Genomic DNA, 22,865 nt, shown 5'->3' on the forward strand with positions numbered 1-22,865 from the left:
GCCCACGGTGAGGAGGACCCGTAAGCTTATCTTTCAATAAGTAAACAGAACTAAACTAAATAAGAACTTTAACTAAAATTGACAAAAACCTTAAGATGCAACAGTGAATAAAAAAAGAATTACCTTAGCAATAGATTTGACCCATTCTTTGTGGCCTTCAGGGTCGTCTGTGCCGAACAGATAAAGGCGGTCCGATTCTGAGTAGAGTTCAAAAGTGTGGTCGTATCTGAGGAGAATATGAAGTTGATTTATTTGTAGGAATTTTTAATAAACCACTGATTATTTCAAGATGTGATGATTAAAAACGGATCTTAAAGGGAGGTACCCGTGTCTCTTTGGCTCGTCCACGGCCAAACACACGATCTCCGAGACCTTCAGCATTCCGTTCGGGTTGGAGTTTCTGTCATTTTCAAAGTAGCTGAAGATTCCATCGTTCAACGTGCACCAGCGACGGCTAAATTCTGAGAAGAAAAACCAAATACGTTTGACAAATCTCTTGGATAATACTGAGAAAAAAAAAAGGTTAATTCAAACACCTTCTTTGACTTTTTGGTCTGTTACGGCTCTGGTCATGGATCCGGTCTTGAAAAGAAATCCGTTGTGAGACACACAAGACGGTGTTGAGAAGTGAACCGGCTTCATGGCGTCGACCTCTGACCGAGGAAGATCTGAAACAACCGTGACTCTGTAGTTATGGTTACATGTTAAAAGTTTCATAACTTCCTAATTAAGAAAGAACATCGTCTGAGGCTCACGACCTGCAGGATCAGAGTAAACATGCACAGACTGAGACATTAAGCTACGGTTTGAGTGCGAATAAAAATGTCTGCAAGTGAACACGCAGATGGAAGCTCCGGGGCATTCAGAGGCTGGTACACCTTCAGCATTGGCAGCTGTTTGCAAATATACTTCTCCATAAACAACCAATACTTCCTCCTGTAACTGCTGCACTGTGATGATAATGTCTGTGCAGGTATTGAGAGTCCTGTTAGCACTCCTCATCTTAGATTAGATTAGTTTGACTTTATTAATCCCTCTGGAGACCTCCTTCGGGAAATTGGGTTTCCAGTTCGATAATACAAGTTTCATAGAAGCGAGAACAAGAACAAAGTGCAAACAAAAGAACAACGTGCAAGTATAAAGACCATAGATCACAGATCACAGGAAATAACACAAGGAAAAAAGATACAAAGGAAAAGGATACAAAGATTAACATCATCCTCGAATGATAGAGTCCCTGAGTCTATTAGTGTTCCATCTTAATCTGATAAGACTATTTTTAATAAAAGTTAGGGAAGATTGGTCGTTGAAAATCAATGGTACAGCTGTAGACAACATAAAAGAAAGAACTTCATCAACATTTTGAGAATTTTCTGAGAATTTGAGTGTCAAAGCTAGATGAGTAAATTGGGAGTGTCCCGAAGAAATTATTGATCACAGTCAGATTGAGAATTAAAGGGATTTCAGTCTGAAAATGTCATTTTAACTCCAGAAATCTCATAAAAAAAGGCACCTGGCATAAATTACTGCAGATTATTGCGAGCAGCTCCAGCAGTTCATAGCAGAATATACACGTCAAATCCGGACACGGTGTTGCTGCACACGCACATACCTGTGTTGAGATTGTGGCTCAGCAGCTCGGCTTGCAGAGGTTGTGCGTGAGTGTTGGCCAAGCAGAGCGGGGAAGGGCAACTGGCCATTCCAGTTGAACAATTCACATCTGCGCCGCAGAAGATCAGGCTCAGCGTCTCCAGCACATCGCTGCACTGCACACTGATGCACAACGCCTGGGAACACAAGGAGACAACATTAGTGGTCAGGATTAAACAGGCATTTGAACGTAAAATAAAGACAATTTACGGACAAATTAATATTAGAAAAAGAAGAAAAAAATCATGACAAGCTTCTTTTAGCTACGGTTTTAGAATCTTTTTTTTTATTATTCTTTTAAATTGTATTGTATCTTTTTAAAGTGGGTTATTGAGTGCAATTGTTGGTGCCTTCATTGACATCAAACCACAGCTAGTTATATAAAAACAAACTTATCCAAAAACTTTTTATATATACATAGGTATATATACCCGCTAATTGCAAACCTAATATTAATTATATCGAAATCTCCCGACTGTAGGATAAATTAAGATCTATAAATGTCTATAAATATCTAAAACTATCTTCATTAATTCAATATAATTACTGAGAGATTCATCAGCTATGTGAACAATATTATTAATTTTTATATCAACAAAATGTAACCTTTCTGCTTATGCGCAGAATGTTTTAGCTTTGAAGTTGTGAAAAAAGTCAATATCATTTCATTTTTAAATTACTGTTCAAGACAACAATGAAGTTCAAAGACACAAGACATCATGGATAAATCTATAAATATGATCTCTAAGGATGAAATAATAACAGTTGTAACAACTCTGCCATCATTTATAAAAAAAATATATAATGTTTGAGTTTCACTCCATAAGAGTAGAAAATATGATTGTAAAGCAGAATCAACAAGTTATAAACATCAGAATATGTTGAAGCAATTTTGGGGGATTATGTGCCTGGAAGATTTTGCGTGTTAATAAAAACATCAGGAGTGCGCCAAGCACCCGATAAATCCCTAGTATACACATTTAATATCTGAGCAACCTGAAGCAATTTCACAGTGATTAGAGTCTACAATCCCAATTAAAGTTCTTTATATTTCAGGTCTTTGCAACAACATCTCACGACATAACAGGGATTTTAAACTGAACTTTTAATGCATCTGAAGCTTCGGGAATCGTCAACTTCAACTCATATTAGGTGTGTTTTGATTTTGAAAAAATGCAAAGAAATAAAGTAAAACACTAAAGCAGAACAAGTTCGTGCACCAAACATCCATCGTAGAAAATAACCTGATGCCGTTTAATTCAGGTCACCAGACAAATGGAGCGGTTCCTACCATCATGCCACTCATCTGTCACCATCAGTAAAGCAGAACACCAGAATGTTTTATTTGCCCGTCGGCAGCCATAGTCAAATCCTTCCCCGCTGTGCAAATTGTTCATAGAAAGCTAAACAGGAAGTGAGTGATATGACAAAGAGCACATGACCTCAGAGTCAGAGAGTGTGTCCAAGTTCCCTGGTTTGAACTGTCGCCAGATCAAGACCTGAAACCTTCAGATACTATACACAAGATAAGAGACATAAACATCCTGTAAGAGTTCTCTATTCTCATCACCCTTTTTAACCAAGAGCTCATACTAATGCAGCGTTGTTTTTGTGGAAGTTAAGTTAAAGTAAAAACAATTCTGTTTTTTATTTTATTATTATTTCAGTTCACAAAGTTTCTTGTTACAAAAAGAAAGTCCAGTTGCAAGATGCATCATAGTATTGCGTGTTAAGTAGTAAATAAGTATTTGATTTCTGATCGGAAAGAAGGAATTAAGGTGAAGATGGTAAGAAGGATGATATAAAAGGCCAGGACACAGAATGAGAAGAAAGCAAATGAGAAAAGAAAAGAAGGATAGTTAAAAAGAAAGAAGGGAAAAAGATATGACAAGAGAAAAGAAGGGGCTGAGGGAGAGAAAGGAGAGAAACAGGTGAGAAAAAAGAGAAAAAAGGTGAGAAATAAAAAGGAAGTTTAGAAAAAAGAGAAGGTAAGAAAGAAGATGAATAAGAGAACGGAATTAGAAAAAGAAAGAAAGAATTAGGCCAATAACGGAAGAAAGAAATAAGAGAAAAAAAGAAATAAGAGAAAGAAAGAAATAAGAGAAATAAAGAACGAAAGAAGAGCAAGCAAAAAGAAAGAAAGAAATAAAAGAAAGAAAGAAAGAAAGAAAGGAAATAAAAAAGTATTAAATACGAGGAAGGAAAAAAGAAACGAAAGAAATTAATAAAAGAAAGACACAAAGAAAGATGGAAAAAAAGAAATACAGAAAGAAAGAAAGGAAAGAAAAAAAGGATTGAATACGAGGAAGGAAAAAAGAAAATAAATAAATAAATAAAAGAAAGACACATAGAAAGATGGAAAGAAAGAAATACAGAAAGAAAGAAAATATAATAGATGTAAAGAAAAAAAGAAGGAAAGAAAGAAGGAAAAAAGAAAGAAAGAAGGAAAGAAAGAAAGAAAGAACATATAATAGATGTAAAGAAAGAAAGAAAGAAAGAAAAAAGAAAGAAAGAAAGAAAATATAATAGATGTAAAAAAAGAAAGAAAGAAAGAAAAAAGAAAGAAAGAAAGTAAATATAATAGATGTAAAGAAAGAAAGAACAGATCAAAAGATGGTGCTACAGACAGACAGAAAACAACTGCTTAAGTAGAAAAATGTAATAATAACACAAACTAAAACACACCAACAGAGAGAAACAAAGTCGCGTCAGCGTCGGATCTTCTCACCCTTAAGTGGGTCACGAGGGGTTTGGGTCGAGCCCAGCGGACGGAGCTCTCAGAAAGAAACCAGCTTTATCAAAACACAGTTTGTTTTCAGAGCCAGAAACAAACACACGACAGAGTCGAGGTGGAAATCTTCCCACAACCCAAACATCCAAGTGTTCCTCAGAGTAGGATCATCATCAGCTCCGACCCTGACACATCCCACAACACCAGGAGGGAGAACTTCTCCTGATCCGTGCCAATTAAACCAGGAAGATAATGGTGTGGAAGTCAGTGTAAACAAAGATCTGAGGAGCAGGAAGTGGAACGTAGAAGATGTTATGACGAAGGAGAGGAGGATGTACATGTTGTTGCAGCTGAGTCTTCTGCAGGCTCGCTCGGCTCGGGGCTAAAACCAATAAGCTGTTTTCGAAACGGATTGCGAAATTCCACATCAGTCCGAGGCATCCAGACGGAACCACTCCTGACTTAAGCAGCGACGATCCCAAACAAACACACACACACACACACACACTCACGGGACCTAATTAAAGCAACACATTGCAACACATGGTCGATACCATCGCTGCAGTCACACAAAAAAAAATAGGGGTCACTGAGACGATCAATATCATGATCAGGCTGCACACTGGGGGTCGCTCTGGGTTACTGGGCCACAGGACCAAGCTGCTCCGGGTCTGGATCCACCTTTGGGAACCAAACCCTGATGGAGAAGTGAGATTAACAGTAGAGAAATAAATTCAATATTTAATTTAGATAATGTCAACAGATAAAAGGATAACAAGCTCGACAGGTAGTTCGTCATGAACTCGAATACATGAATAAATCACAACTTAAATTCAACTAATTATATATCCTTCAAAATAATTATTCATCAATTATTAAACATAGTACGACTAGAAAACTAGGGAAGGAAAAGACCCATTTAATATTTTATACTTTGATCCATAATTACATCTGCCAAGGAGGTTACGTGTATTATATCTCAGGGTCAAGGTGACCCGAAGGCCCGCAAACAAATGTGTATGTGGTGTCCCTTGTGTTGTCTCAGGGTCAAGGTGAATGACCTCCAATACTGCATATGTATTTATAGAAGCCATGGAGGTTGTTCACCTTGACCCAGAGACAAAACAAGGGATACCACAAACATTTGTTTGCGGGCCTTCGTTTCACCTTGACCCTCAGATAACGCAAGCGATACCACAAACACATTTGTTTTCGGGCCTTGACCCTGAGACAAACACATTTGTTTTCGGGCCTTCGGGTCAACTTGACCCTGAGACAAAACAAGGGATACCACAAACACATTTGTTTTAGGGTCTTCGGGTCACCTTGACCTTGAGACAACACAGGGGATACCACAAACACATTTGTTTTTTCGGGCCTTTGGGTCACCTTGACCCCGAGACAACACAAGGGATACCACAAACACATTTTTTTTCCCGGGCCTTCGGGTCACCTTGACCCTGAGACAACACAAGGGATACCACAAACACATTTGTTTTCTGGCCTTCAGGTCACCTTGGACCCTGAGACAGCACAAGGGATACCACAAACACATTTGTTTTCGGGCCTTTGGGTCACCTTGACCCTGAGACAACACAAGGTATACCACAAACACATTTTTTTCATGTTTTTGTTTCACCTTGACCCTGAGACAACACAAGGGATACCACAAACACATTTGTTTTCTGGCCTTCGGGTCACCTTGACCCTCAGATAACGCAAGCGATACCACAAACACATTTGTTTTCGGGCCTTGACCCTGAGACAAACACATTTTTTTTCGGGCCTTCGGGTCACCTTGACCCTGAGACAACACAAGGGATGCCAGAAACACATTTTTTTTCCTGGGCCTTCGGGTCACCTTGACCCTGAGACAACTTAATTTTTTTAATCACGGAAATGTATTGATTCGATCACATTGTTAACAATTTCATGTGAGACGAGCTCCTTGGTACAGGTTTGCTCCCTATTACACGACTATTACACTACTATTACACGACTATTACACGACTATTACACTACTATTACACGACTATTACACGACTATTACACTACTATTACACTACTATTACACGACTATTACACGACTATTACACTACTATTACACGACTATTACACGACTATTACACTACTATTACACTACTATTACACTACTATTACATGACTATTACATGACTATTACATGACTATTACATAACTATTACACTACTATTACACTACTATTACACGACTATTACACGACTATTACATCTTGATCAGTGTATCTACAATGAAGGAAATAGTAAACACATTCAGGAAAGGGTAGATCCAAACTTTAGACCACTGTGAGTAATTATAAGCTAGTGTCAAGGTGCTATAAAGGAAAGTGCGATAGCTACTGGCCACTTCAGATAAAGAACAGGAGCTTCAGTTGAGATGGTAAAAAAAAGAAAAGGTGGTCATAAAGATATGGCTTTTGATTTATTGTTACTCGAAACATCTTTTAGCCTTTTGTGACTGCAGGCAGTTGAATAATAAACACCTAGATAGGAGAGGACAATGTATATAAATGGATTTAAACCAAATCTAATCAAAAAATAAATACATTTGTAGTTCCACAAGGATCACTACTAGGACCCAAATTGTTCAGTGTATAGATTAATGATATATGTGAAACAAAAGAAGTTTACATAAAAGTAAACTTTCCCTAACATTTTTAAACAAGGAGTTGAAAATGATTTAAGTACAGTTGTAAATTGTTAGAGTATGGATAAAGATTGTTTGATTATGGTAAAAAAAAATGTTTAATTACAGTTTAAAATTGTTTGATTACAGTTAGAAATAGTTTGATTACAATTGAAAATAGTTTGATTATAGTTGGAAATAGTTTGTTTATAGTTGAAAATTGTTTGTTTACAGTTGAAAATAGTTTGATTATAGTTGAAAATTGTTTGATTATAGTTGAAAATTGTTTGTTTACAGTTGAAAATAGTTTGATTATAGTTGAAAATTGTTTGATTATAGTTGAAAATTGTTTGTTTACAGTTGAAAATAGTTATTATAGTTTAAAAGTTTTTGATTATAGTTGAAAATAGTTTGATTATAGTTGAAAATTGTTTGATTATAGTTGAAAATTGTTTGTTTACAGTTGAAAATAGTTTGATTATAGTTGAAAATTGTTTGATTATAGTTTAAAATTGTTTGTTTACAGTTGAAAATAGTTTGATTATAGTTGGAAATAGTTTGATTATAGTTGAAAATAGTTTGATTATAGTTTAAAATTGTTTGTTTACAGTTGAAAATTGTTTGATTATAGTTGAAAATAGGTTGATTATAGTTGAAAATAGTTTGATTATAGTTGAAAATTGTTTGTTTACAGTTGAAAATAGTTATTATAGTTTAAAAGTTTTTGATTATAGTTGAAAATAGTTTGATTATAGTTGAAAATTGTTTGATTATAGTTGAAAATTGTTTGTTTACAGTTGAAAATAGTTTGATTATAGTTGAAAGGTATTTGATTATAGTTGAAAATTGTTTGTTTACAGTTGAAAATTGTTAGATTATAGTTGAAAATTGTTTGATTATAGTTCAAATTGTTTGTTTACAGTTGAAAATAGTTATTATAGTTTAAAAGTTTTTGATTATAGTTGAAAATTGTTTGTTTACAGTTGAAAATAGTTTGATTATAGTTGAAAATAGTTTGATTATAGTTGAAAATAGTTTGATTATAGTTGAAAATTGTTTGATTATAGTTGAAAATTGTTTGATTACAGTTGAGAATTGTTTGATTTCAGTTAAAAATTGTTTGATTATAGTTGAAAATTGTTTGATTATAGTTGAAAATTGTTTGATTATAGTTGAAAATAGTTTGATTACAGTTGAAAATAGTTTGATTACAGTTGAAAATAGTTTGATTACAGTTGAAAATTGTTTGATTATAGTTGAAAATTGTTTGTTTACAGTTGAAAATAGTTTGATTATAGTTGAAAATTGTTTGATTACAGTTGAAAATAGTTTGATTACAGTTGAAAATTGTTTGATTATAGTTGAAAATTGTTTGTTTACAGTAGAAAATTGTTTGTTTATAGTTGAAAATTGTTTGTTTATAGTTGAAAATAGTTTGATTATAGTTGAAAATAGTTTGAATACAGTTGAAAATAGTTTGTTTACAGTTGAAAATTGTTTGTTTACAGTTGAAAATAGTTTGATTATAGTTGAAAATTATTTGGTAACAATTTGATTGAATACGGATGTTAAACGTTGTAGTGGAAAATTCTACGGCCATGCGTGTGTGATGTATTCAAAACAAAAAGATAACAAAACTTAGAGGTACTCTGTACTTTAACTGATCAAACCTACATTACAAGTCGCTTCATTTGCCAACATGTCCACAACTGTGTCCCACTTGGACATGAGCTCATGTTTGAGGAGCTCAATCAATAGCCGTACGTGCAGCATCATCTCCAAATGAAAGACCAAATTAAACAGTTCAAAATCTCTACGTCCCTTTAAAAAAATCACACAAGGAGGCGAGGAAAAGGGGGTTTCAAGAATCAGCCCCAACATCCCCCGAGAGACAGAGAGAGATATTTTATCTGGGTGTGTCTGGAATCACATCTGGCTGCAGCAGTTGCACTCGGACAAAAACAGGAGGAAATCATGATCAAAGCACTTCGACGGGCGACGTTAACTACACATGAAAAGACGACCCCGCGCCTCTCAACGTACAGGAGGCGCCCACGTTTACATTTCTATGAGCGCATATGAAATCCAGATGAGGAAGACGGGGATTCACACAAGTTCCATCGTGAGCTCATCAGCTCAGTGTGCAGACGGCGGGGGAGAGAGAGGTGGAGGTTAGAATCCAGACGGAAGAAGGAGAGGAGAGCAAGGGAATATGAGATGGGGACATTTTTTTTTTTTTTTCAGACTTGCAGGGAAAAAACAAAGAAAGAGGAAAAGAAAAAAAAAACGGGGAAGTGAATATGGAGCGTGATCTTAAAGTCACGGTGGAAAAAGATGGTTCATAATTTTTTTTTTCGGGCTGGAAAAAGTTGTAAAAATAGAAACTAAAGTTAAGAGGAAAAAAGGAGGAACTTTTTCTTTCTATTAAGATCCAATTAAGAAAACAAGACGAGGAGGGAACACGAGCCTATAAAAGCTTGAAAACGAGGTCACGTGGATGGAAAGTGCAGAATGCGGTCGCGCTATTAAAGAGGAGCTGAAATACATTATGTCATGTCGAGAAATCTGGAAAAATAAAAAACGACTGAAAATGTCATTTAATGCGTTTGAAATCGTTATTTTTACTTTACACCCCAAGCTTAGGCTGGAATTTGACAGTATTATTGTAATAATAATAATTTTAATGTTTCACATGAGGGATGCATTTTTAATGAATTACACATTTATTCATTGTTTCAATGTCTACTGACTCCTTTAAGAAACATCTTAAGACGTTTCTATTTGTTCAGGCTTTTCCTTGATTTTCTGGAACTTCTGTTGCGTTATCAGTTTTATCTTGATCCTTAAAATATATACTTTATTCATTATTGTTTTGATTGTTTAAGCGCTTTGTGACCCTGGTCTGGAAAAGCGCTATACAAATAAAAATTACTTACTTACTAACGTACTTAGGTGGTCACATTATTCACTTTTTGAGTGATTTAAGCAAGAAAAAAAAGTGTTAATATTAAATAAAACACAGTAATGAGAAGCAGAAAAATATATTTAATTACCTTTTTTGTTGTTTATAATTTATAAATGTACATAAAAATGTATAGGGAAACCCTTGAAATAAATGCGCAGCATTTTACGATTATTTTAAATATATTTTAAAAGTGAAAAGTACATTTTAACAAAAGGTTTTTAGATAAAAACATTACAAATAATATAATTAATCTGCATCTTTTAATACTACATAAATAATAGTGATAAATAATAGGAAATTAAAAACTACCATAATTTAAGTTCATATTTCTACATGAATGTTGTTCGTCCCAGCTAGCTAGGGCTACTAAGGTATATCCCAGGTGCACAAACAGAATTTAAACAATTTAAAACTATATCAGAGCAAAGAAAAAAACAAGATTATTTTGCAGCTACTTCAGCTAGCAAGCGAAACAAATGGTCACTAATAAAGTCTTGTTAAAGCAACACCGGAAAAAATGTAAATCTAATTTAAACACCGCCTGAAGCATCGAGAAACCCGAAGCGAAACTTATGCGAGAGCAAACATTATCTTAAACGCACGTGACCAACTTCACACACCGTTTGTGAACGTAAATATCTTCAGCGACACGATTTTTTTCCACATGACGTCAGTGCAGAGCTCTCGCATTTATCGGTAACACAGAGTGACAGCAGAAAAATGTTGACTGTTGACAAACAATGTAGCCCATTGATCGAGCTCATCCCATCATGAACACACACACACACACACACACACACACACTTGCCTACACGCCACCATGAATATACATGCCAGCATATTTCATCCCACTGACACACTTTCAACTAAATATTCATTCGGTTTTAGTCGCAATAAATCACATTTAGTCACGACAGAACGAGATCGTACACTGACCAAGACGTCCCATGACTGACTCTGGATCTCACACCTTACCTGCCGACCTTCGCCCTCAGCTCAAGACAACGCTTTTTCCGCCGCAGAAGTGATGATGTGGTGAGTGGGTGTGTGTAGGCTCCGCAAAGGTTGAGGATTTACAAATAAATAAATAAAACAATGCCAGTCACAGAGAACAGGCAGAAGTTATGAGAGTTGGAGTCCAGAGAGTAACTTCTTCAGCAGCTCCAGCCAAACAATGAGAGAGAGAGAGAGAGAGAGAGAGAGAGACGGGGGAGGAGAAGAGGGAGGTGGAGTTAATGCACATTCCAGCTTCAGCTACGAGGGACGACGTCACGTTCAGGAAAAGTAGGAAAACAAAAGCTCTGAGAGAAGGACTCGCTATTTTTATTCAACTAATTCAAACTTAAAGGCTTGAACGGAAAAAGTTATTTGAAGTTTTAATTTATTATATATTTTTTTTTTCAGAAAAACACTCCAGTCACCACTGAATTAGAAGATGAGAAATACTCATCTTCTAATTCTCCACAACAGTGCAATACTTCTGACAATAACACATGTACACGTGCGGTCTTGCATCAGCGGCCAGAGTTCAGTTTCCTCAATTGAAGTTTGACAGTTTCATCTCTTCAACACTATGACCTCTCGTTGACTCTCCTTTTTGGGTTCGACTCCAGAACTGTCCCAGACATTTACAAACTCTCCGCTATATTTTAGGAGATATGACTTCCCTTTCTGCCTCTCTTGATTCATTGTTATATAGAGTATTGTATCGGGACTATAGCGACACCTTGGAGACCTTTATTATTTAGTCAATAAAGATGAGGGACGGCCTGTCAATCAACCAAAGATCTTAAACCTAAAACACCAAAAGCCAGTAATAACACCCACAAATATACCTTACACACTTTAAATTGTAATGTCATTATGTCAACATCTTTAAAGACGGCATAGGTCATGAAATACTAACAAAGAAGATATACCGACAACCATCAAAACAAGTAGGTATTTGCATTAAGATGAATGCTAGCTACGAGGTTATTGTACAGAATGTAATGGTTTTGTGCACAATGTTCTTTACAGTTTACAGGAATCCAAAAGCTTTTAAATGCATGGTTGTCAAAAGCCCCAATAAGTACCTTTAAAAATGGGGTATTTGGCTCCCCCTTGTGCCATATAGTGGATGTACATTTAACAACAGTTCAAGGCTTCACTTTACGGTTTTATCTTCTGATATGTTACAAAAGTCTATCAGTACTACAAGTAGGTATTGAAACATGAAGCAACTCCTTCTTGTAAATGGTAAAAAATAACATAAGACTCAAGTTTCGTTAATATCGGCAAGATTATAGGAAAGATGATTTAACCAAATGGATAGAAAAACAAATAATTAGGAAATTAACATGTGTATTATAAGAAAAAAGCTTTATAAATACTTTCAAACTTTATTAATATTAATTCAATATTGTAAAAAGTTACGTATTAAGAGTTTATTAAGGGGAAATGTATAGTTTATGTTCTGAATTTCATTAACAAAAACAAAAACAAGAGAAAAACAAAAATAAACAAAAATTTCCAAGCAAAAACTAATGTTCAAATGGTTTCTCTACAAGAAGTTTAATTCCTAAATGCACTGGAATTCTTTTAATCATTTTTAAATAGTTAAAAATAGAACATTCGAAATGAAATGGTAAAAAGGGAAGTTAATCAATCAACCTCACAAATGCACAGAAAAGTCAACAGTCTGTGACTACAAATAATAAAATGTATTAATAATAGAAAAGTGCAAAAACACATCATGCCATGTATTTTGTTAAGTTCAATCTTTACATTTTTAGTTATATTTTCGATGCCAGCTCACCAGAACACCGTCAGTTACACTTTGCACTCAAAACATTGTTTTTAAAGTGTGACAAGTATAAGACAATAAAGCTTTTATCCAACAAACAGACAATAACTAACAGTCGACACCAGGAAAGTTCCGAGGTGTTTGCTTCATGTAAACCGCGGCTGGTTGATCTTGCATAAGACTCTGCTTAAACTCCCTGCAGCGTCTCCGCTAACAACAAGTCCCACAGACTTGTTTAAAAAAAAAACAGTGGTCGATGTAAAGATAAGAACCAACATGAAGAACGGGAACTTACATTATTGAGTTCTCTCTGGTTTCCATACAGCGGGTGGTACTTCCTGTATTTGCCCTGGCGGTATTTGTTGCTGATGAAATGCCGTCGGTCTTCCGTGCAGCTGGATGGTGACAGAGCTTCACTCGGCGGAACGTTCGCCGCCCAGAAAGTGTTCACGCGGTCGTTTCCCAGCAGCAGGAACAACTGCAAGACAGACGGTGACGCTGCATGAATACAAATTATATCATCTTTCGAGAAATGTCGAGATATTTATAGGGTTGTTTCTGTTTAAGAAGCATTTCTGTGAACTGTGGCTTCACTAGAGACTAAAGACTTGTGTTGACACCTTGTGACTAATAACAGAACACACTCATAAAGCAGGAGCGGCTTTAAACCTGCGTCTTCGAATGAGGCCATCCTGGTGTTTTCAGAACCAGCATACTTGTTTTTTTTAACCAGTACGGGACACTATCTGCACCATCGTGAAGTTATATCAAGACAATAGTATTTTTTGTGAAAGTAAAAGGGTAGGAATCTTAGCAAAAGACTTCTAAAGCAGTCACAAAGGTTGAGTAGATGCATATGGCATTTTAATTTCCAAGTTAAAGTAGTTAAATTAGCAGAATGTTACAATCTAGGGACTTATTCAAACAATAGATAAACTTACGAAGCAATAGAATTTAGTGGGATGCACTACCGTACCCACCTTACTTATGGTGCCAGCAAAACAGTAAACTCCCATGATGCCTTTGCATGCACTGCTCTATTAAGTGACTGCCAATAGGTTGCTAAAATATTGTATTTAAATGATATATCGACAGATTTGATTTGCTGGCTGGGCAAGAGCTGTTCAGCTCACGGGTACTGAGAGGGTTGTTGAGAATGAAATAACTATTACAGTGGTATGAAAAAGTTTGGGCACCCCTGTACATTTTCATGATTTTCCTTTATAAATCATTGGTTGTTTGGATAAAAAAATCCAGTTAAATATATCTTATAGGAGACAAACACAGTGATATTTGAGAAGTGAAATAAAGTTTATATGATTTACAGAAAGTGTGCAAGAATTATTTAAACAAAATTAGGCATGTGCATAAATTTAGGAACCCTTATATCTTATTGATTTTAATACCTTTAGCACTAATTATTGGAACTCAAAATTGGTTTGGTAACCTCAGTGACCCTTGACCTCCATACACAGGCGAGACCAATCATGAGAAAGGGTATTTAAGAGGCCAATTGTAAGTGTTTCTCCTCTTTGCATCTTCTCTGAAGAGTGGCAACATGGGAGCCTCAAAACAACTCTCAAATGACCTGAAAACAATGATTGTTCAACATCATGGTTTAGGGGAAGGATATAGAAAGCTATCTCAGACATTTAAGCTCTCAGTTTCAACTGTGAGGAACATTGTGAGGTAATGGAAGACCACAGGCACAGTTCTAGTTAAGGCCCGGAGTGGCAGACCAAGGAAAATCTCAGATAAACAGAGGCGCAGGATGGTGAGAACAGTCACAGTCAACCCACAGACCAGCTCCAAAGACCTGCAACATCAACTTGCTGCAGATGGTGTCACTGTGCATCGTTCAACTATTCAGCGCACTTTACACAAGGAGATGCTTTATGGAAGAGTAATCGGAAAAAGCCTTTTCTCTGCACACGCCACAAACGGGGTCGCTTGAGGTATGCTAAAGCACATTTGGACAAGCCAGCTTCATTTTGGAATAAGGTGCTGTGGACTGATGAAACTAAAATAGAGTTATTTGGGCATAACCAGGAGCGTTATGAATGGCTGAAAAAGAACACAGCATTCCAAGAAAAGAACTTGTTGCCTACAGTAAAATGTGGGGGTGGTTCCATCATGCTGTGGGGCTGTGTGGCCATTGCAGGGACGGGGAATCTTATTAAAGTTGAGGGGCGCATGGATTCTTATCAATATCAGCAGATTCTGGAGAACAATGTCCAGGAATCAGAAACAAAGTTGAAGTAGCGCCGGGGCCAGATCTTTCAACAAGACAATGATCCTAAACACTGCTCAAAATCTACTAAGGCGTTCATGCAGAGGAACAATTATAATGTTCTGGAATGGCCATCTCAGTCCCCAGACCTGAATAATATTGAAAATTTATGCTGTGATTTAAAGCGGGCGGTCCATGCTCGGAAACCATCAAACCGGACTGAACTGGAGAGGATCTGTAAAGAAGAATGGTCCAAAATACCTTCCACCAGAATCCAGACCCTAATTGGAAGCTATAGGAATCGTTTAGAGGTTATTTCTGAAGGAGGAGGATTCAAAATGGTAAGAGATTTTGATTAGATAAGCCCCGTGTTTCAAGAATTGCATCACAAAGTAACACAACAGAAGCTCAAATTGTGATGACAAGCCCGAACAGGGAGAACACAACAACAACGTATGTGAATAAAGTAATTTCCACATGCAAAATTATGACAAATTTCAAGATTTTACATCAATGTTAGGAATAGAAAGGAAGATAATTAAGGTTTAAATTGAAAAAAAGGGATTTTTAAAATCAACACCATGTACGACTCACACTTGTATGAGCAGCCGCTCAAATATAATTCACAAGCATAAATGTCTGTACCTGTATAAGCTCCTCTGTCCAGACTTTTCTGTCCATCTTTAGACTGCGGATCTTGGAGATGCTGGGACCCAGACCTCTGTGCTCCCCTGTGGATTTTCAAAAATAAATCCGTCCGCATTAAAAGGTAAAGAAAAGCATTGAGGAATATAACCATCTTCGATCAGGACAAACCTGCACATCGCTTGCACACCACCACACACAAGTTGATAGCTGCCCACTCTGGCTTCGGAGCGCCACAGTCGGCGCACTCGTTGTTGCTCGGCTCTTCTCGAATCTGTTCCACGACCTCGCTGTTGGACAAGGCTTCGTCGATCGCAGCTCTCATGGCTTCCACCCACTGATCCTTCAACTGCTCTGACTCGGCGACAAAACTGCAGGTAAACACGATTGAGGGCGTTACACAACACATTTGCTAATAATGCCTTGCCCATTGACATCTCATGCAATCTCCATGCTTTTATCATCTAAAAGGGAAATCAAACATCTTCATAATGTTAACATCGCAGTCGGGAATCATCCTTAAATCTGACTTAAATCAACAAAACTAACCAGCTTTTCATTTTAAATGACAAACACAACCAAAAACCAAACTCTTTTTTTGAAACGAAGACTAACAACATGCAGTCAGTGAATAAATAAACATGCACACAATTACACAAACACAGTCTGGACTCTTGCACAAATACACAACCTTTTCTCCTCACAAGTGGAGCAGACTGTGTCCCCATCCCAAAAAAAAAAGAAAAAAAGGACCACACATGTTACAGCAACACATGCACATGTGCGCACACCAAACACTCACACAAAGCTCTCTTCACATTCTCAAAAGATGTCCAGCTGAGAATCCTGAGGATAGACGAACAGCGTGAGTTCTCCAGACAAGAAATACTTTCCCAACTTTTCTTCCAATAATAAGAAATGAAAACACAAATCATCTTTACAAATAAATATTTTTGAAAAATCATGCCTTTGTTTGACCTTTATCACTCAAACATCCCCGTTTTGTTTTTAGTCGCACAACCATTTACACACACCAAGAACCATTTCTCAATCAACCTTTGTATATTTTTGGACTGTGGGAGGAAATTGGAGTACCTGGAATAAACACAGGAAGAACATACCTAAACTTCACCGCTGTGTGGATTAAAGTACACGAGTGCCATCAGAATATTGAACTCTTTTTTTCTAAAGCACTGAATTATTACGTTTTAATAAAAAAAAAAAAATTTATTGAATTCTTGAATTCTTGAATTTGTATGTTGCAAGGTTGTAATAATTAATAAAAACCTTTTTTTTAATCAAATATTTGCGAAATTCATTACTTTTTCTGACATATGAGTTTATAATCGTATTCCAATAATCCAAAAATAAATGCTCTAAATATACAGTATATATAGTTTTTTTTTATTTTTACCCTTTTGAATAGACTCTTAAATAAAAATGCAAAGATGTTGGTATAATAGCACCACCACACAATATCAAAAGAGTAACAATATGTACCAACGTTACTGTTTGGTCATATAGCTCAGTACTCTTTTTGTATTTATTTTTAATTATTATTCAACCTTTATAATGTAAAAAGTAATATATTTTATTATTTTAAAATGTATTCTTAATTTTTTAATATTTTCTTTTATCAAAATGTTATGGTTTAAATGGTCACACAAAGACAGACAACCATTCACACACACTCATTCCTATTGCTTTGATAATGTTTTTGGACTGTGGGAGGAAACCGGCGTGCCCAGAGTAAACCCACGCAACAAGGTGAGAACATACAAACTCCACACGGAAATCGCCCTGGAAGCGAACCGGCAACCTTCTTGTTAACCACTGCGCCACCGTGTATCCATAATCTGATTATATTGATTGTTTAGAAACACCATATCGCCCTGAGATTACCTGAAGATCCGGTAAGGTGTCGTGAGGTCGAAGCCGCGTCGATCCGTCTCCTTCACATTCCCGACATTCATTTCGATCGACGTGATGCCGACTCCTATACGATAGTCCTGAGAATAGATTTGAATATTTACAACGAAGCAGCATCAGCGAGTGTGAAAACAAACAGAAATTCCACCAGAAAATGATTGGCTCAAAGTATTGCAATATTACCTCCATGTTTTTGTAGAGGAAAACCTTATCAGCAGCCACAGCTGTGTAAAGTTTGGAGCGTAAACCTTTAAGCTCCAGATAGCCCTGGCACTCTGCTCTCATGGGTGAACCAGGGTTCAAGGTGGTGGACGAGTGCTGCCCCCTGGTGCAGTCAGAGAGTAAGGTCACCCACTCGTTCCGGTCCGCTGAGCATGAAAATAAAATCACATTTACAAAAACAAATTATAAAGAAAGAGTCACATTTTCGACAAACCTTCGTTATCAGCCCTGAAGGTGAACGTCCGATTACAGGTGACCACGTCGAACTTTAACTCCCCCACGCTGCTCACGTTAGTGACGGATGGTATGCAGATGATCCCCTTGGAATAAACTTCCTGAAACGACATATGATCAAAAAAAGATACAAATGAAAAACCACCTTAAATCGAGTGCTTTGTCACCTTTTCGCCATCGTAGTATCTCAGGTAGTCGACGTCAAGCTTCACCCATCGTCGCTGATAATAAAGGACCCTTCATAAGACATAAATCATCTAGATTAGGAAATTAAAGAACAAGGATATTTAATAATAATATTGATTTTTCATACCCCTGTGGTGGATTCTTGTCCAGCCAGCCAGTCTTAAGAACCGTGGCTGAGTTTTCCGTGTGAGACAAAGATCCTTTTCTCTCCGCGGCGGGCAGGTAGATGCTGCCGATAGCTCTGGAATCTCGATACCAGGAATCTGGACTACACAGCAAGACAAAATGTATGGTTAAGACAATTTATTCATGTATTATTTCGTACTGATTTATATAATCCATCACACTAAAAGGTAGCTTGTAGGGTCAATAACGTTGTAGTTACACTGCTTCAGCACTAGGGGAGCCAGAAACTATTTTTTTGAATCACATATTGCTGCTTTAAATTGTCTTTTTTTTCCTTGTGTCTTTTTTGGGATAAAATAAATAATATACTATAAAAAAAATAAACATTTTTACTTTATAATGCCAGAGAATAATTGCACTTTTACGTTTGTTGTCAATATATATTTTTAAGAAAACTGTTTATATAACCTCATTCTAGCAAAAGATGTAATTTTCCTCATTTTATTACAGCAGTGGACCCGCTAAACAATAATTTAATCAGTTAAGTATTTTTTGTGGACTTTATTAAGTTTATTGGCATGTATTATTCTTTTGACAAATATGTATTGAAATATACTGCACATATAATATATATATAAATAGTTTCAGACTTTAATCTGACTTTTTTTATACATATTTCTACGCACTTTGGTTCTTTTTACTTTCAAATTTTGTCTTTAAAAATTGATAATATAGTGATCATATCTATTGTAAGAGACGTTTTGACCTAATTTTAATCAAAAATGATGAATACATTTTTAAGTTTTTAGGGTACTGAAACTGTATGGCCTAAACGTTTAAAATACATTCTGATTTATAGAACAAACGAGAAAAAACTGGAGAAAAATCATAATTTTAGTTTTTTTCTTACTCTTCTTCTCCATCGTCTAGAAGTCCGTCGTCACTAAACAGTGAATTACATCTTTCGTTTCTACTTCGGGCGACTGGCAACGACAATCTCTGTAAGACAGAAGTCGTTTACTTCACACTGGACGACCCGGAATTAAACATTTTCTAAAAGCTCTCACTCCTGCATGTGCGTCATCCCTGGAATGAGGGACGGGAGCTTCTTCGTAATCGTGTGAAGCGTCGTCCACTGGAACTAACCCTGAAAAAGAGAAGATGTTGTTACAAGTGAGTCAGCAGATTTTCAACTTGTTTCGGCCTCGATTAGATTTGATCTTTTAACTTGTTTGTGTTGCCGGAAATCTCTCTGAGGCAACCTTGTCTTGATCATCAAAGCCGACCTAATTTTCTTAGGTTTCCTGAAATATATCAGGATAAAATATCATATTTTCTGATTAATTCCTTAAGAAATTAACTTATTTATTAGTTTTAACCTTTGGCAAAATGACACAATACCATAATGTTGTGGTGTAAAGTATTGAGATATTTTACATAGGAAAAGCATAAATAAATGAACAATTTTATTTTGGAAGCTTCAATTCTATAGCTAAATCAACTTGTACTGTTATCTAGCATTTATCTTATGCAGGTGTTGGGGTTTTATTCTACACATATGAAAATGAAAAAAAAAACACATTACTCAATATCGAAAGAATGAATTAACTATTTGATTCAATACAACTTGTCAATCATTTTTACAGAAGTCGAGGTACACAAGTCCCTGCAACATTTTTATTTTGTTGTGTCAAAATTACAGCAGACAAAGTTTGCAGTATCACAACTTTCTCACACTCTATGCTTAAACATTATATACTGTGCCTGTTTTTAAGGGGCCGTCAAACAAAAAACAAAAAAATAAATAAAAAGAAATTCTTAAATAAGTTTTACTATTAATCTGAAATAATATACAATATTTACTTGTAATAAGTATCTTATTTAAGGATTCTAAAAATTAAAAAAATTAAAATGAAATAAATAAAATTAAAGTATATTAAACACATTATGCCATAAAATAAGTTGGATAACATTTCATTTTATATAAATTCCATTTTAAAATATGATAGAAAAGCTGAAAATAATGGAACAAATAGAAACAAATCTAAAGAAATAAAAATCACCAAGATCTTTAAAAAACTACAGGTAGTTCTTAGAAAACCGAACAAATATAATAATTGACTCGTGGTTTCTACTCACTGTCGGGAAGCGTCTGGGAAGTGGAGCGAGCAGGCAGCCCTGGCTTAGTGTCAGCGTGAGCTGAATGTTGGGTGTTCGCCGGTTTGGGAAAGGTACTGGTGGGCGAGACCTGCGGCCGCTGGTCTTTTTGCATCGTGGATGTAGTTTTCGTGATGGCAGAAGGACTGTGGAGTAAAGTTAAAATAAGCAAATGAATGAAAATAATCTCATGAATTTAAAAAAATCTGAAAGAAATCCAATAAAAATAAAACACTTAAAAGTTTGGTGGAAACTAAATATGGATTTGATTTTAATTACAATCATTCCAACAACTAAATGTCAATTTTCCAGCTAAGAGAAAGAGACATGTCAACAAGTCTTGTCCTTCTGCTCGTCTGTCATATCTTTGCTGCCCCTTTTAGCAGCGAGTCTGAACCTGCCGGATGCTTGAATAGTTCATGATACAAGCGAGCGTTCCCCATTCTTCTCTGCTGAACCAACAAGTGGACGAGTACATCTTAAACTCAATGTTACATGTGGGAAACCAGTGTCAGATAATCTCAATTAGGAGCATTAATAATCTCAATTATAATAGTTTGAAATAAATGTATGAGAATCCAAATTTATTCTCATCAAAAATTCCTCAAAAACAGACTATTATTCTCATATTTATATAAAAAACTAATTTTATTTTTATTGTTTGTATAATTGAGGTGAAGATGAAAGCAAAGAAAACCCCTTTAATCAACAGTTAAGAGAAAATATTGAGAGAAAAAAACAGTAAATGAAGGCTAAATAATGTAAAGGAAAAATTAAAGTAGCCTTAAGCCATAAACAAATAGAATAAAAGTATATATTTTTCCATGATTTCAAAAAGTTGGTGTTTTACTTTCTACAATTGTGAAGTTCCTCTTACCATTTCAGTATTTTAAGTACACAATTTTGATTTTTTTTTATGTCAAATGTTTCTCCTTAAGCTCCTTTGTTTGTGTAAAAGTCGATCTAGGTCACAAGTATTGTTGTAAACAATATTTGGAACGTGACCAACAGTCCCTGATACTTACTGCATCTCAGTGTGAGCACCATCCTTTGTGAGGAATGTTATTCTACCTCAGCAGGTTATTGTTATTGGAGAAAATTAAAACTTGCTCAACTACTCCGACTTGATCGCGGCCCAGTGGGTGTCAAGATAAAATGTTGAATGAAATATCAACGTACAGAGGGTTCATAATAGGATGAGAGTAATTCTGATTCTGATGGACAAATAAAATGATTATTTCTGCTCTTCATTAAGGAGCGTTAGAACCTCTCCAAGAAAAATGATTTTCAAAGGAACCGAAGCCTGCGGTTAGTCAGTTTAATTCACATTACAACATTTGTTCCCTTAAACAATGTCATAAAGACGATGCACGGATTGAGATGAAGGATATTTTACAATTGCGTCAGCGTTCTTGTTTCTTTATTGATGTCATCAGTTATAAGAATAGACATTTATCTTCTTAAAAAAGGAAGTAATCACTGCATGATTCAACTTTATTTTTAAATCAAAATGAAGCCTCCGAAGACCGTCTATGCCAAAATGAAAATAAAGTTAAGCTAGAAAGGCTTTCAAACTCCATCACTAGCAAGTTTGAATGAACATCTAATGTTTAGGAAAACACTGCAATATTAATTTGTCGCTTCAACAAAAGGGTGACGGTTACTTTAATATCTCAACAAATCAATGCAAAAACGCATTCTGAACATTTTTGATGGAAGAATTGTGAACTAATTTACTGGATAAAAGACTTAACAGCTGTTTGTTACTCACAACAACACATCTTTAAAGAAGAAAAATCACAGTTTTGATAAATCAATGCTTTTCATTTGATTGAAATTGACCCTTGATCGTTGACTTAAATTCACCTTAATACTAAAATGCAATTTAAATGACATTACATCCTGTTGTATCTTCACTTCATAGTTCTTAATTTTACAAACGATGAAGTCAAATAATGGTTAACTTCTGTTCTAATGGAGTTCCTCTTTTCTGTGTTGTAATGTGTGGTAGTGTGTGCTCACAACAATACCAATTTCCCCCTGCAAATGCTGACTCTTTGAAAAATTGCACAATACTGTATTTCCTCATGCAATTATACATACTTAAAGGTTGAGAGTAACATTCACTTAGAAATCTAAGAATTGCCCTTGTTTTGGCATAAAAATGACAACAACTTTGTCATGATCCAGCTCAGCTACCATAGGAAGCTGAGCGAGTTCTATGGTAAAAGCATGAAAAAAGGCAACAACACAACATGTACTGGGTGTGTACAACGCGATGTACACACCGAGCAGAAGACACAAGAGTAAGTTGCTTAAGCAAACCAGAATAGTATTGTAG

At 35.8% G+C, this 22,865-nt stretch overlaps 1 protein-coding gene across 2 annotated transcripts in view; it reads right to left on the reverse strand.

Annotated features, from left to right (window-relative positions):
- The window catches only part of arap1 (ArfGAP with RhoGAP domain, ankyrin repeat and PH domain 1), a 48,994-nt gene that overhangs the window by 17,549 nt on the left and 8,580 nt on the right, over positions 1 to 22,865 (reverse strand). For both annotated transcript variants that reach the window (XM_087796456.1, XM_087796455.1), the window contains exons 3-17: positions 20,507 to 20,670; positions 19,435 to 19,514; positions 19,278 to 19,366; positions 18,369 to 18,509; positions 18,223 to 18,292; positions 18,036 to 18,156; positions 17,783 to 17,967; positions 17,573 to 17,679; positions 15,842 to 16,041; positions 15,671 to 15,756; positions 13,091 to 13,273; positions 1,613 to 1,787; positions 537 to 668; positions 326 to 461; positions 124 to 226 (exon numbers count right to left, since the gene is read on the reverse strand). In XM_087796456.1, the coding sequence (XP_087652582.1) occupies positions 124 to 226; positions 326 to 461; positions 537 to 668; positions 1,613 to 1,787; positions 13,091 to 13,273; positions 15,671 to 15,756; positions 15,842 to 16,041; positions 17,573 to 17,679; positions 17,783 to 17,967; positions 18,036 to 18,156; positions 18,223 to 18,292; positions 18,369 to 18,509; positions 19,278 to 19,366; positions 19,435 to 19,514; positions 20,507 to 20,670 (1,972 nt within the window). The remainder of the gene's footprint in view (positions 1 to 123; positions 227 to 325; positions 462 to 536; positions 669 to 1,612; positions 1,788 to 13,090; positions 13,274 to 15,670; positions 15,757 to 15,841; positions 16,042 to 17,572; positions 17,680 to 17,782; positions 17,968 to 18,035; positions 18,157 to 18,222; positions 18,293 to 18,368; positions 18,510 to 19,277; positions 19,367 to 19,434; positions 19,515 to 20,506; positions 20,671 to 22,865) is intronic.

This window comes from Callionymus lyra, chromosome 7 (genome assembly GCF_982586985.1).
Source record: "Callionymus lyra chromosome 7, fCalLyr1.hap1.1, whole genome shotgun sequence".
Lineage (NCBI taxonomy): Eukaryota > Metazoa > Chordata > Actinopteri > Syngnathiformes > Callionymidae > Callionymus > Callionymus lyra.